Below are 15,261 nucleotides of genomic sequence, written 5' to 3' on the forward strand. Positions count from 1 at the left end.
ATCTTTTTATTAGCCGGATTATCTTTTTACAATCTTGGAATAATATAAGTTGGAGATAATATATATTTTATTAAAATTTTATAATAATAAACTTGTTTTCAACAATTTTCTTATAAAGATACCCCTACCTACCAACGTTCTAGCAATTTATTACTTGTGAGGTAAATTGTGCAATAAACTGTAAAATGAAAATCTTTGAATCGTAAATATTTGGCAGATTGTCGTCACAAAATTAATTAAAATCTTCAAGTATTTCTTTTATTGCCATCGATATAACTCGGACATGCCTCGCCATGTTTATGAACTTACCTAATTCTAATTTGAGTTCTAAACTAAAATGAAAGCAATATTAATTTTAGTTTTACTGATCAAACTTGTGAGTAATTCTTTTTAAGTAAACTAAGAATATTTTAAAAGAAGTTCAATGTTTCTTATTATATTTTGTGTTTTTAGGTTTGTACAGATAAAGTTAATCGTTCATGTGGTAAGACTGTTTTCACTTTAAAATTTAAATTATCCACAAATACGAGATACGGTAAGGAGTTTCTTTTAAGAATGTGGTATCGCTGGCAAGAACCGTAGAATAGTTGGTGGTACTACGGTTCAGCCTCATCAGTATCCTTGGCTGGTTGCACTCATGTTGGGATCGAAACTACATTGTGGAGGTGCAATTATTACCGACCAACACGTTTTAAGTGCTGGGCACTGTATCACTTTTGGGTCTGTAAATATACAACGTTACTGTTTTTAAAGCAATCCTTATAGAGAACCGTTCTATTAATTTAAAATTGCTAGTGATTTTTTTTCTTTCTTCTGGTGCAGATAAAAGTGGAAGAAGGATTCTAACAAACAATTTTTTACAGTGTTAATTTTAAAGATCTAACCGTCTACATAGGAATGCATGATCGTTTGGGGAGCACTCATACCGTCTCTAGACTGAAGAATGGTGTTAAGCATCCCAGCTTCACTTCAAATGCCGTTCGAGACATCAATGACATTGCAATCTTAACACTCGACAAAAAGCTTCAATTTTCAGATAAAGTTCGTCCAATATGCTTACCAAGTGAAGGTTAATTTTTCAGTAATAAATCTGTTTTTTTTTTTTATATAATGTAAATTTTAATTCTCGCTGACATTTATTTGTAACAGGAATGGATTTTAAAAATGTACCACTAACTGTAGCCGGATGGGGAAAAACTAGACAAGGAGCTCTAACATCATCGAGATATTTATTAGAAACTAAGGTTAAAATTGTTCCTAGTAATACGTGTTCCAAGTCGTCTATATACAAAGATAATCTTGTCACCGATTCCATGATGTGTGCTTATAGTCTTGGAAAAGACGCTTGTCAGGTAAAAATCTGCTTTATAAATATTTATTAATCAAGTGAAAAGTATCCGTAATTTTAAGTAATTCTACTATAATATCATTGAGCATATTTTGCCAAAAAGAAATTTATTATTTAAGAGTTCGTTGGTTTCGATTATTTAATATAAAATATAGATTTTTTAAAATAGGGTGATAGCGGGGGACCAATTTTCGCTACACATGCACGAACACATAACAAGAAATGGTACCAAGTTGGTACGTTTTTTAATATTTTATCTACGTCTAAACATGAAAAGATGAAAATAAGAGCTCTAGTTAAGTAATGTCTATCGCTGTCATGACTGTTGCTTTTTGTAGGTATCGTCTCTTGGGGTATAGATTGCGCTATGCCGGACTATCCTGGTAATAATTTTTGGTATAAACATATATTTTTTTAATGATTAAGGAACTGTATGATAAAGATATCTTATGATGAAAATAAAATTTTGAATTACAACATTACTACTTTTCCAAAGAAATATATGACGGCGTAATTCAGAAATAATTATATTATTATTTGGTTAATTTTATTGAAAAGCTCTATTTACAAGAAAAAAAAAAACGTAGACGTCAATGATATTAAAACATTTTTCAGGAGTATACACTATCGTCTCAAAATATGTGAACTGGATCAAGCAACAAACAAAAGATGGAATGTCATGCGCTTAAAATCTGTTGATTGTATTGATTGCAATAATTACAGCGTATTATTCAGAAATGTATATAAGTTTTATATGTTACAATTTTATTTATAATCGAAACACATAAAATAAAACGTTAATTGATCGAAATATTGTGTGTGATCGTATGAATTAATCTGAGATGTGCCAGGTCATTGCACGTTTATTTGCCTAAAGTAATCTTTGTCTTTTATTTAATTTTTATCCGATTTAGGTTTTTTTAAGAGATGGTTGTGAGTCGAATACTTAAAATCATGTTTTTGCAAAACACACAACAGTTTCATGGAATCTCCCATAAAGGTAAAATCCATCCGAATAAAATACATAGCAATAATAACTCACAATAAAGTATAATAAAATTTCGATAAGAAATATCATTACATAGGTCCATGTAACAAAAATTGATTTAACATACGCTCGTTTCGCGAGAAATATAAAAAATATGTATCCAAATTCTTAGGAGTGTGACCATTTGATGATTAAAATATATAATTCAATAATCAGAGTCATTTTGATTTATGTAATACGTAATGTTTTATAATCGAACAGTGATTTACTGTCTACAGCGTTAAGTGTGTGATGGATTAAATAGGACGAAAGCGTATATAATTGCACAGTTTTTATGTGTGCAGCGGATACGTAAATAAGCAAGTATTTCTTAACAGCGGAGTGCAAGTGCGATATTAGTGTAGTGTAAATATGTGGCATATAATTACTATTGTTAGCAGTTTGTTTCAGGTAGGTTGATATTAAGATGTGGTTACAAATTGATATGTAAGTGATGAACAATATATTTAACATTTTTAGGCGGTGCCAGTGCTGGGATTGAATTGTCGTAAGTTTTTTGTTTTAAATTTGATTTGATTTTTTTTAATATATTTGTTTAAGAAACAAACATTAATTACTCTTTTTGGAACTAATGGAATTTAATAAAGGCAATAGGTATTTGGACCTAGAAAAATAATTTAAAAAAGCACTTTAGATTCGCTTATATTTTTTTAAGAAATGTGTCCTACTTTTTAATAAGTAATCCATTCAAAAATAATCGGGATTTTGCAGTAGAATAATGATGTATCAAAACTGGTTCACTCGTGCAATTGAGAAGTTTTATTATTTAAAATATTAAAAAATTATTTTGATGGACACCTCACCTATTTTTTATTAATATTTTATAGAATGCGGAACACCATCAGACAAAATAATATCAATGAGGATAGTGGGTGGTAGAAGAGCTGAGCCTCACTCGTTTCCTTGGACTGTGGCTATCGTGAAGAATGATCGAATGCATTGCGGTGGTGCCATAATAACAGACCGGCATGTCCTTAGCGCTGGTCATTGTTTTAAATGGTAAAATACAGTTGATCCGTCTAGATATTGGTCATCACATGAAAATGATTTAATTGTAACTTTGATAATTTTTCTAGATTTTACTACACAAAACTCTAATTATATTAACTTTTAAAAGGTAATTCGTTGTCATTGACAAATCTGGAAAAATTTAAAACACCAGCCGTAGCAAAAAATCGTTTTGATAGTTATATATTTCTTCAATCTGATGACAATAATCATTTTCTTCGTGTTTGTTTTCCCAGTATTTAAACGTAAACTACTTTAGTACTGAAAAAAAAAATACGTAAAAGCGTATAGTCTAATAAGCGTAATGAAATTTGCAGGGATGATAGAAAGCAAATGAAAGTTTATATAGGTCTCGACGATTTGGAAGACATGAATAATGTTGAAGTTAGGAACATCTCAAATGTGGTCATTCACGAACAGTTCACATCGACCGCTGTTCGAGACGAAAATGATATAGCAATCGCTACCTTAAACAAACCAGTTACGTTCAGTGACACAATCGTACCAATATGTTTGCCTTCTCCGGGTAAGTTATACATTGATACTGATATTTATCGATATATTCTATTCAATGATAATTTTCTCAAAATAAAAGCTAAATGCTTTATATTTTTTGACTAGGACAAAAATTTGATGGTAGATCAGGTACTATAGTAGGATGGGGTCGTCTTGGAACTGATAAAACATCTTCGAAGGTTCTAATGAAAGCCAGTCTTCGAATTCTCAGTGACGAGGAATGTTTTAAATCCAAATTGGCCAGCCATATAAAGCCAATGATGATGTGTGCTTTCACTAAAGGAAAAGACGGTTGTCAGGTATTTTCATTGAGAATTAATCGTTATTACTAGTACGACAAAGCTTATTATTGTAAAATGAACACTAAATGTACCTTTGGGTATAGTATGCCAGGTAAGGATTACGTGTGTTGTGTTCAAATATAACATTTTCTACTGTTCCTCTTATACTTGCATATATAGAACTATTAGCACAATGAATGGTGTTTTTCATATTATTATTTTTAACGCAGTAATATTCTTTGTTAGTTTTTTTACTTATAATAAGTGTGATATCTTTATTGTTAATAGAAAAGCTAGCTACTTTTTTACTACCTATCTGGATTTTTATTCTATAAAGTCAATATTATAAAATATTAATCAAATTGTATGTTTGTTTATACGAAGCTAATTTCGTTAAAAAACAACAAGTGAAATGTTGCCATCTTTCAAAATTCACTATAAAAAGTTAAAGAAGATTTTACTGTGTACAAAAAAATAATAAAATAATAGTTTCAAAAATAAAAACTCAGATTAAAAAAATACGTGATTTAATATATATATTTTTAAGGGCGACAGTGGTGGACCACTTTTGACGTTTGAATCCGACGGAAGATACGTTCAAGCAGGTAAAATAACTACAATAAAAAATATTATTTTGGGTTCTTACAATTTATTATTACACTATGTATTTGTATGGATGTTCCGATACCATCAAAGTGTCGATACCTACTCAACTCGATAGTACTCAAATCTTTTTTCGATACTACTTTTACAAATACTCCTAAAGTATCGATACTTACTGGTATCGATACTTTTTAGTACTTTTTTATTTATTTTGAGGATGCTATTAATGAGCGTTGAAGGACAATAATTACAATAAAATTGAGAAGAAAAAAATGTTTTGCGTTACGTGCATACTTTAAACCAAGAACTCTTCAGCATTAAGATTCTCCCAAAAAGAGTAACTGTTCAAGGTTCAACGCCACGCCACCACGCGGAAAATACCGGTAACTCGGTAATCGAGGTTCTGTATGATGCGATCGGATTTTGATTAATGGTGATGCTGATTCGATTCGATATCAAGTTACTTTGTTTCGATACCGAGTATGTATCGCAAAATTGATTCCATGCTAAAATTACTTGGTATCGAATCAAAAGTATCGAGTATCTACTCGTATTTACTAGTATCGGAATATCCCTAAAAAACAGTTTTTTTTCCAGGAATTGTGTCGTGGGGTATTGGATGTGCAAACCCAAATTACCCAGGTCGGTGACAATTTATTTTTTTATTTATAATTTATAATGTCTATTATTACGTATATCAAACTGAAATTATGACGTCATAAGTATTACGTAAAGGCACAAAAAAAGTGTGCCTATCTTTACTTGTAAAATATAGATTTATAATATTCAATAAATAATGCAGCTTCCTTCGTTTGAAATTAATATAATTGACTGTGACGAAAAACTACCGTTCATAACTTTATTAAAATTGGCTGTAAGAGTTTCATATTTGTATAATGTTTCAGGTGTGTACACTAAAGTGAGCAACTACAATGACTGGATCGAAAAGAATACAGCAAATGGAAAAACATGTGATTAAAGTATTATATAGGATATTTATTTTTGTTTTACTCATAGATAGTAGTATATTTGGACATACTTTGTAACAACTAAAGTATTAAGTATGTGTTGTTATTACTACTAAGAAATAATAGTTTTTTAGTCTGTAATTAGAAAAGGCTCTTATATGATTTCTTTTAAACACTATTTTTAAGAAATTGAGTTTAAAAATAAATCTTATCAACTCAAAAATATTTTAAAGTATTTGTTTGATAATATTATCAAACGTAAGTATGGAAAAGTTTATTTTATTTGCAATACTGACAAAGTATAAATTAAGACTATTATATAAAAAAGAATAACTTCCACTTTTTCGTTTAGATATTTCATCTAAAATATATATATTTTTCAATCATCTGTGCAATATTGGACTTCTACATATAGCCCTAGTTGCTACATAATATAATTATTCTTATATTCGACTAGTTCTTTAACTATACTCTATTAAATTCTATTCTTTGAGTTATTGTCGTTTCCTTATAGAATTCGCCAAAGTCCTATAAAGTATACTCTATTTACTTTTATTAACAAAAAGGAAATAGTGACGAAAAACGAAAGTAATTATGCGATCATTTCCAATTTAAAGATCTTGTTATTAAAGAAAAGCATAACTAATTAAATTTAGCTCATAAAAAATTATTCTAAAAGAAAACTTAAAGAATATGTAAATTTTATAACTGCATTTATGTATTTAAATAATATAAATAAATATTTTCTTACAAATGTGTTTTGTTTAATTTATTCAACTTATACCTTCTACTGTAATGTTATCTGGAGTTTAAGTTTTTATTTTTATGAAACTGCTTCATAATGTCCTTTGGTGCATAATTATATGCACCAAATGACAGTTAAAAACGTATTTACGTTTTAAACATGATAATATTCGTTCTTCATAAAAGCATTTCTAGGAGTTGGTACTAAATAAATTTCTATTTGTCCTGAATTTCAAATGAATCTTATTATAAATAACGAATAATTTCAAAATAAATGTTAGAGCAACACATATGATAGTAAATTTGATGTATGAATAAAGAAAACAATAAAATATTTTCAAATTTACGTTTCTTTAATAAAAAAAATGTTTATTTATTGCAAGATGTCTAAATACTTAACATACGTATTATTAATATATTTGTAGAAATGTTTTGTTATTTTGTCTTAATGCCACAGATTATGCAGACGTAATATAGTCTATGGCACACTGACAGTAAGACATACGTGACACAGAATATACTTATTATTTGTACTTATTAAAGTTTTACTTTTCGGACAGAATAGTCAGTAACATGTCTAATCTACGGTTGCATTAGTTTTTAGATTTCAGACTCAACTATATAGTTTTTGATGTATAATAATGTTCTGATATAAAATGTGTTGATTAAAATTTTTAACAAATGTAGTGTGATATTCTTGTTTATTATTTTCACCTATTTAAGTTAACATCAATGTTGTAAATAATTGTGAAAATGCCTGGAATAAGAAAATATCGACGTGACACCACCGAAGTTAGCTGTTGTTTGAAATATGTGATTTTTGGTGTTAATATATTGTTTTGGGTAAGTAAAAATAAAAAACGAGTAAATTTAAGTTCTACATTTGACTTATTAAACACAAGATTTTATGTAGATTTATAATGTTACGCGAATATTCGAGTAATACATGTAATGAAACCTTTGTTTGGACCAAGGCTGCATTCACCGACGTGTATATTTTATAAATATAATAAAAAGATGTACTTACATCTTATATTCACACGCTATCCCGATATCTAACGTAGTTTTTCATTCATTTTGATAAATCAATATACACTTTCGGTAAATAAACTCATTAATTTAAATTCAATGTCTTTGTTACTGACATACTTTTTGTAATTGATGCAAATAAGTGTTATTTACATATTGTTTTTATGCTTTATGTATATTTCAGTTTTTGGGTCTTATTATCCTGGCTGTTGGAGTTTGGGCATGGACTGAAAAAGATACTTTCAACAATTTGTCACGCTTGACAAATATTGCTTTAGACCCAGCTTTTATATTGATATGTGTTGGTAAGTAAATCCTAAATTAATAGCGCATATAAATACTAGTGTAGTGCAAATTAATAGTATATATATTAATTATCATAATTTTTTGCCAACTGTAAACATTTTAAGAAATTGTTACTCAGTAAATATTCAGTGTTTTTTCTTATATAAAAAAGGCTGCCTAGGTAAGCTGATAATGAACACATTGTTTTCTAAAATCCACCATATTTAAATGTAATATTTACATATTTTCGTCGAAAGATATTTATGGATTTATATTTTTGCAAGTTTTGTAAATTGTCTTAATTTAAAAATTGCAAGTTATAAATAAATCACCCTTTAGTTAACAAATAAATCTTGTAATATATTGTAATGGCAATGGCCTGTTTATTATGTTTTTGTTAAAATTTAATTGATAATGAAATAATTGCTTTTAATATTACATAATAAAATTTACATACAATGTGAATTTCAACTTGGACTATTTTTAACATACCTTTTTATTGTTACATAGTTGCTTGCTGCAACTTTGCTTTCATATTTTTTGGTTTTACATGAGTAACATCATTAAATTATTTTATAAATGAAGAACAAACATCATTTTCTGTTTGGAGGTAACAAATAAATTTTTAGAAAAAGGATTATATAAAAAAAATTACAAGTATCCTTTGAGGATGTAGAAATAATTAAGATAGTGTTTTGTTTTTTTAAACATAATGTGGGCATAATAAAATATCCTACATAAATAATAAATCAGTAGTGATCAAACATTGTTCTATATAACGTGAGAACTACACACATTGATTTGATTACACAGAAGCCGTATTGTTTCTATCAATTCAATTGTATATAAATCTGATTGCAGGTACAATAACTTTTATAATCGGTTTCACTGGCTGTGTGGGTGCTCTGCGTGAGAATACATGCTTGTTGGCCTGTGTAAGTATATAAAATTTTTAACACACTTATTAGATATTAATTATGTATTATTGTTATGTAATTACTTATATAAATTAATGTATATTGTTTGAGTATATATATACATATTTTTTTACAGTATGCCGTATTCCTTGCACTTCTTCTATTGGCCGAAATGACAGCTGGGATATTGTTCTTTGTTTTCAAGGACTGGGTATGTTTTTTGGTGTTCCGAAAATCTTAAGTAATATTTATTTTTGGTGTTATATCTAGTAAAGAAACTATAAACTTTGCATATCTTTACTATATAATAAACTGTTGATTGTCACCAATAAAATATTATATCTTTACTAATGTAGAAATTATTGCAGAATATTTGTTTTAGGCACACATTTACATTTCTTTAATTGCTTTAAGCTGTAATTGACTGTGTTAATAATGGTTGAATTTCTATGTTATCTGTATATTTTATTCTCAGATAAAGCAACAAGCCACAAGTGGATTCCAGACATTCATAACACATTACCGAGAAGATCCTGACCAACAAAATTTGATTGATTGGATCCAAGAGGATTGGGTATGTAACTGTTATGCAAATTAATTATACTTAATATTTTATGTACATATTTTTAGTGTTAGTTTTTAATTCTAAAATTGCCATGTTCTTTTTTATTTATAAATTTTTCTTATGTGCCATCCTTCGTTTATAAGGATCTCAGGAAGAGATGAAGATAGGGACATTATGTAAATTTTTATAGAGATATAGAGTGAGTTATAGAGGTGTATGTTGGCGATGGTATGGTCAGACAAGAAATTAATATCATAAAAAGTTACAATATTTCCACAGTCAACATATAATATACATGAAATAAACTACGTTTTTCGTAAGCAAAGTCGTAGTTAAAAGCTAGTTCAGAAAATAAGTATTACTATATAGCTGTTAAAGAATAATATATTATGGTTTTGATGATCGACATTATTAAATACATTTCGTATGCCGTTAGCTAGAAGTCATTACAGCTTAGAAACTGGTTTTGGAATTTATGATCTCATACTTGATTGCAAATTTGATTATAAATTTTTTTGAACATTTATTTTATTAGTGCAGATAGGCAGTACATATTATAAGATATTTCTTTTATAAAATATTGATGTACAATAAAAAAAATATATCAACTTAATTAATTTAATACCAAAAAAAAAATTTTCCTGTCAGTTATCTCGAAAATAATTAATCTCTGTGAACATTTTTATATTAATTGCTAACTTACTAACTAACTATTAATGAACAGAAGAATCCCTTCGTCTCACTGAGACTAAAAGTTTATAAATATAAAGGAAAAAGTATTTTTTGTAAGAAACCTTCGAAGGCGGCCTTCAATTAATTACCAACATTATCTTACGAACTTATGAATGATTGAGGAACTCGTGTAGGACAAATAAATATATAAATATGTTTAATAATATTTTAAATACATATTTTATTTAGCTCCATATCCACTGTATGGCATGCAATTACAGAGTTGGTTAATTTTATCAACTCATTCCTTTTTAATATAGCAACATGTATTATATAATCTATAATATATTGGCGCGAAAACGAGGATAGAATATGAAAAATCATACAAACGTTATATATTATTATTGTAGCAGAATTTTGTTTAGATTAACTATATAATAAGATCAATACAACTGTCCAACTCCAGTTACAATGTTGCGGAGTGGAAGGTCCCCGGGATTGGGATCGGAACGCTTACTTTAACTGTTCGAGCGGCGCGGTGGGGTCTCGGGAGGCCTGCGGGGTCCCGTTCAGCTGTTGTCGGACGAAACCGTCGGACATCATACGGAACAAGCAGTGCGGATATGACGTCAGGAAGCCGACCTATGTAAGTTGACCCTGGTTTTTTGGACGGTAATGATTAAAAGTTTTTTGAGATCTAAGACGTTCGCGAGTATTCATTTAAATGAGACTAATATTTTTCGGATTACTACGCGATCACGGTTACTTTGTAGCAACCGCGATCACGTCGGGTGTATGTAGTTTTTTTTTTTTAATAGTAAAATACGCGTAGTAATCCGAAAAATATTAGTTAAATTTAAAAGTTTTTTGCAGCGTATTTTTTTTGGGACGATTATAATTTCACCACATCTTCTTTCTGTTGGCCGATAATGATTTTTAACAAAGAGTTTTTATAATAGACAAATTTGGAGCGGTAATACAACTATTACCACAACTTAAGTCTGCATTATTGTCATTCCAGATAATTTTGTTGATCTTTTTGCCGACCCTACCCTTTACCAATGTCAGGAAACAGATTTGTCAACGCCCCTCCTTTTTTGTCGTAACATTTAAATATTAGTTAATTAAAGTTCTATTAGAAAAGGATCAGTTAAATACTAAAACGGAATATGTTAATACTGTTCAATTGCTATTACATATATATTGTCTTAATGCTTCCAAAAAAAAATTTCTCGTTCTTGAGATGTTTCAATTAGAATTTAAAATAATTGATTGTAATAAATTATTTGTAAAAGGTAATAAAGTTACAAAAATGGGATTAAATTATAGACAAAAAAAGATTCTTGGTAATAATTTTAATAATCTAGACGCAGTTGGCTAATATGTATTTGGAATTAAGATACATAGTAGTAATTTTATTTTGATGAATTTCTTATCGTTTTATTTATAACATAACTTAAAAATTATTTTATAACTGTTATATAATTAAAATATTTTGATTGCATACTGAAGGTTTAAATTAAGCTTCTAAAAAATAGTTTTATTGTTTTTAACTTTAGCTGTTTCACTGAAGACAAAAAAATATTACATGTCCTAAGAAGTATTTTTTTCTATCCCAAGAAAAAATATCTACCCCCCAAAAAAATAACCTACCCTCCAAAAAAATAAGACAATATTCGTTAAAATGAACAGCAACCAAGCGATCGAGTAATACATGAACGTGGTTGTCTCGTAGCGGCGGAGGACTGGACTGACAAACATTTCCCGCTGTACGCCCTCATCGTACTTGGACCAATGGTTTTTAAGGTCTATACATGTATGCACTGATGTTATTCGGCTTGTTCTATATAAAACACCGTAGATAGGTCCTAATGTATGTTATTTTCAGAATCATCACTCTGATATTGTAAGTCTGTAGATGTGATATAGAGTGTGATGTGATTTTTATGATCGGTGTGATAATTTTCACGCAAATTGCCTATGTGTATGTGTGTAGAAATTTGTGTTTAGTAGATCCTTTTTTGTTATAGAGCCTTGACATAGCTAAGATAATACATGACAAGGGTTGTCTTGAGGCTGCGGAGGAATGGTTTGATCACAACCTTTTGATAGTAGCAACGTCAGCTGTATGTGCCGCTTTTGCACATGTAAGTTATAGATGCACCAATTTTTTTGTTTTTACCAAATTTTTTGTATTTTTTTTTTAATTCGTTTTTTGCTCTGTCTGGAATTTTGCATGCACATATTTGTATATGTCTAGTAGACTTCAAAATAAGTGAACTTATGATTGGATGGTTACAGATTTAATATCGCCGATAACAAATGTTTTATAATTATTGCCATAATCGTAAAAAATTTAAAAATGTGTTTATATTCACGCATTCTTCAAAATCACAGAGCAATTTATCGGTTTTTTCCTTTTAATTAATTAAACATGCTTCAAGATGAAATTCAAAACAAGGCAAAAATGCAATAAATCAAAATCGGTTCGGATTTCTTTTGTTAAAGACCTTAGAATAAAAGCATCTGATCTACGACATAAGTATAATAAATATGATTTTATGATAATATATCGGCCCTTTTTAAACTAAAAAAATGTGTTTCCCCTCAGATACTTGGTATATGCTTCGCACAGAACCTCCGGGCGGACATATTCGCCCAGAAAGCCAAATGGCATTGACAATCAGCCTCTCCTGCCGCAGTGTGAAGACACACAATCGACCCTAAGCTTCTGCCCCTCGGCCTTTTTGACCTTTGTCCATGTTGCCTTCCAATATATTCCAAGTGAGGTCAAAGGTTACTCCTCCACCTAATTCTACAAGATTTAGTACAGTATTCAATTTCATATTTTCCTGCTGTGTACTCTAGAATATATATATTAGTGTATTCATTTGTATATTTTTACTATGATATTATTATTTTTTTTTATTGTTTTAATTCCTGTATTAGGAAGCATTCAGTATTACAATCTGTTAGTGTCCGTGAGTCTCTGGATATAATCTCATACATTAGTCACATATTACTATAATATATTTATGTACTTACAATTAAGCATTTTTTTGATACTGCCAATCATAATGTCTGATATTGTTTGAATTAATAAAGTGATGATGTTTAAATTTATGTGACATACATGTTATTATCTCTACGGCTTCCTTAATAAATGTCCATCTTTGTCTTTGATAACCGAACTCTATTGAAGCATGGTTGTTGATGCAGAATTGTTAGAATTTTTTCAATGGATGTCATCAGCTGTAATAAAAATTGTGATCAGAATACGTTGCTCTGATAAATAATATACATATATATTATTATAGTTGATGAGCATCTATATGTGAATTGAAGCCGAATAAGCCTTGATGGGAGCTGTGAGATGAATTTAGTATTATAGAGATATATTTATACATGTTGTTGTCTAATAAATTAGTATAACCATCCATTCTAGGGTTGTCACAGCATAGATTTTATTCAATTCCAGCCATTTCGATAAGTATTGTTACAATGTTATAAGTACAGTAGCTATTAAATACGAAAAAAAGCTTTCTCAAATCATGCTGTAATAGAAGTTTTATATAGGGTGTGTTAATTGTGACAACCAAAATTACTTTGCCTTAAACAATTTTGGTAGAATTAAGCGTTGTAAAGGTGATAAGAATTTGAGGGAAGCGTTTTAGCGGAGCTTTAAGGGGTCGAATGATAGCTGCAGGAGAGTAATGGGGACAATATTAGTTATAAGTGAGGTAAATTATAAGTAATACTCATTTTGTAACTATTTATATTTTGTCATGGGAGTTATTTATGATTCATATGTATCGCACAAATTAAGTAGTTGTGTTATAATAGCTTAAGATGTTTCTCATTTGCATAATATATTTTAAGCTGTTGGTAAAATTTATGGGCATAGCTGTTGAAACACTGCGTTAATGGATTTGGATTTGTATTTTATAATGATTATAGTGAGAATATATCTTTATTAGTGATGTGCCGGATTGTTTAATGTCTGTGTATAGGCTTGAATAAGAAGTTTCGAGACGATAGTAATTAATTGACGTTTTGAGGCTCTCCGAAGGCTGCTTTCTTTAGCCACGGATATCTGCGGAAAAAGCTATCGATATCCGGCACATCACTAATTTTTATATTTATCATTAAAATAGATCGATTTTATTTGATATCTTTTTAGAGGTAGTCTATTAATGACAATTGATATTTAATGTCCATATTATGCCTTCAATAATTATTTGCAAATTCCTTGAAAGACAATAATGTTGACGTAATTATATATTAGGTCTTTTCTGTCCTTTTAAAGACACTGCCTTACAGTATTCTTTTTTTTTATCTGTCCTAGCTTTATATTGAATTTTTATATAAATTAGTTGATATATTTTTGATTATTATACTATAGCTTCTATTAATAAGTGAATGTTGTCGAGATTACAATATATTTTGCTTCTACAAATATATAGACATTTTTTAATGATATATATATTTCCACGTGAAAGTTGCTTTTTGTATTCGTGTGGAGCTATTTTAGTGGTAATAAGTTCATTAAAATGTAACATTGCTTTAGACTATTGTATTATAGTTTGGAATTGAAATTATTTTATGTAAGATTAATATTTTGTACTCGAATAAATAATTAACGCTGCCAGTTTTGTATGATTTAATATAATCCTGTAACATTTTAATATATATAGGCTATATGCCATTTCTCGGTCTGAAAACTGCAGAGTAATGATGGTCACCAAGAAGTCGCCAACTGACCATTTGCTTACATTTCTGTTTGACGTAATTATAAAGGACGTCGCGGGATTCAAATGTAATTGATTTATGTAAAAGACGGAATTGCCAAATAAGTGTAAGCAAATAATAAGTCTAAAAGATTAAGATCTAGTTCTCTAATCGGTTCCTAGTGACTGAAATCCGATGAGAGTCAGTAGACGATCCCATTAGAAGCTATGTTAAAACATGTATAGTCTATGGTTTTACTTACATTTAAATAACTAGGTCCTTTCTCCTTTCCCCTCTATATTTCCGGCTATCCTGCCTTCTATCGTCCTCTTGGTAATACAGTTAGTGGCGGTAAAATGTTCAACTACAAGTCCTCCAAGATCTCTCTTAATTTTAAAAGTTTTTGGTTGAAAGCTCTATAGTTCTTGAGTTTTTAATGGAACCGACATGTGATCCGGTCCAATCTATAGTATCTAGGTATCTTGAACATTTTTAAGGAAACAAAAATAGTGGGTGCAGTCCCTCCGCGCGGAAGAGTGAATCTTAGTA

The 15,261-nt window shown here is 29.3% G+C and overlaps 2 protein-coding genes across 4 annotated transcripts; both read left to right on the plus strand.

The window, feature by feature from the left end:
• The first annotated feature begins 237 nt into the window (after positions 1–237).
• Positions 238–5,799, plus strand: LOC116768923 (suppressor of tumorigenicity 14 protein homolog). Its single transcript, XM_061528916.1, has 12 exons — positions 238–376; positions 454–484; positions 555–720; positions 864–1,069; positions 1,150–1,352; positions 1,518–1,584; positions 3,224–3,395; positions 3,722–3,930; positions 4,026–4,219; positions 4,749–4,806; positions 5,402–5,446; positions 5,710–5,799. The coding sequence occupies exons 1-12, from the start codon at positions 338–340 to the stop codon at positions 5,781–5,783; spliced, it is 1,464 nt and encodes a 487-aa protein (XP_061384900.1). The 5' UTR covers positions 238–337; the 3' UTR covers positions 5,784–5,799.
• Positions 5,800–7,055: 1,256 nt separating this feature from the next.
• Positions 7,056–14,630, plus strand: LOC116769033 (tetraspanin-5). Of its 3 annotated transcripts, XM_032660012.2 has the most exons (9): positions 7,056–7,359; positions 7,730–7,850; positions 8,692–8,765; positions 8,884–8,958; positions 9,223–9,321; positions 10,451–10,630; positions 11,677–11,790; positions 12,015–12,131; positions 12,596–14,630. In XM_032660012.2, exons 1-9 carry the CDS (start codon positions 7,270–7,272, stop codon positions 12,662–12,664), a joined length of 939 nt encoding a protein of 312 aa, XP_032515903.2. In that variant the 5' UTR covers positions 7,056–7,269; the 3' UTR covers positions 12,665–14,630. The 3 variants fall into 3 exon arrangements, with proteins under 3 accessions (XP_032515903.2, XP_032515902.2, XP_032515901.1); XM_032660011.2 differs by lacking the exon at positions 12,015–12,131; XM_032660010.2 differs by lacking the exon at positions 11,677–11,790 and having other exon boundaries at positions 7,059–7,359.
• The last annotated feature ends 631 nt before the right edge of the window (positions 14,631–15,261 follow it).

This window comes from Danaus plexippus, chromosome 5 (assembly GCF_018135715.1).
Source record: "Danaus plexippus chromosome 5, MEX_DaPlex, whole genome shotgun sequence".
NCBI classification, from domain to species: Eukaryota; Metazoa; Arthropoda; class Insecta; order Lepidoptera; family Nymphalidae; genus Danaus; species Danaus plexippus.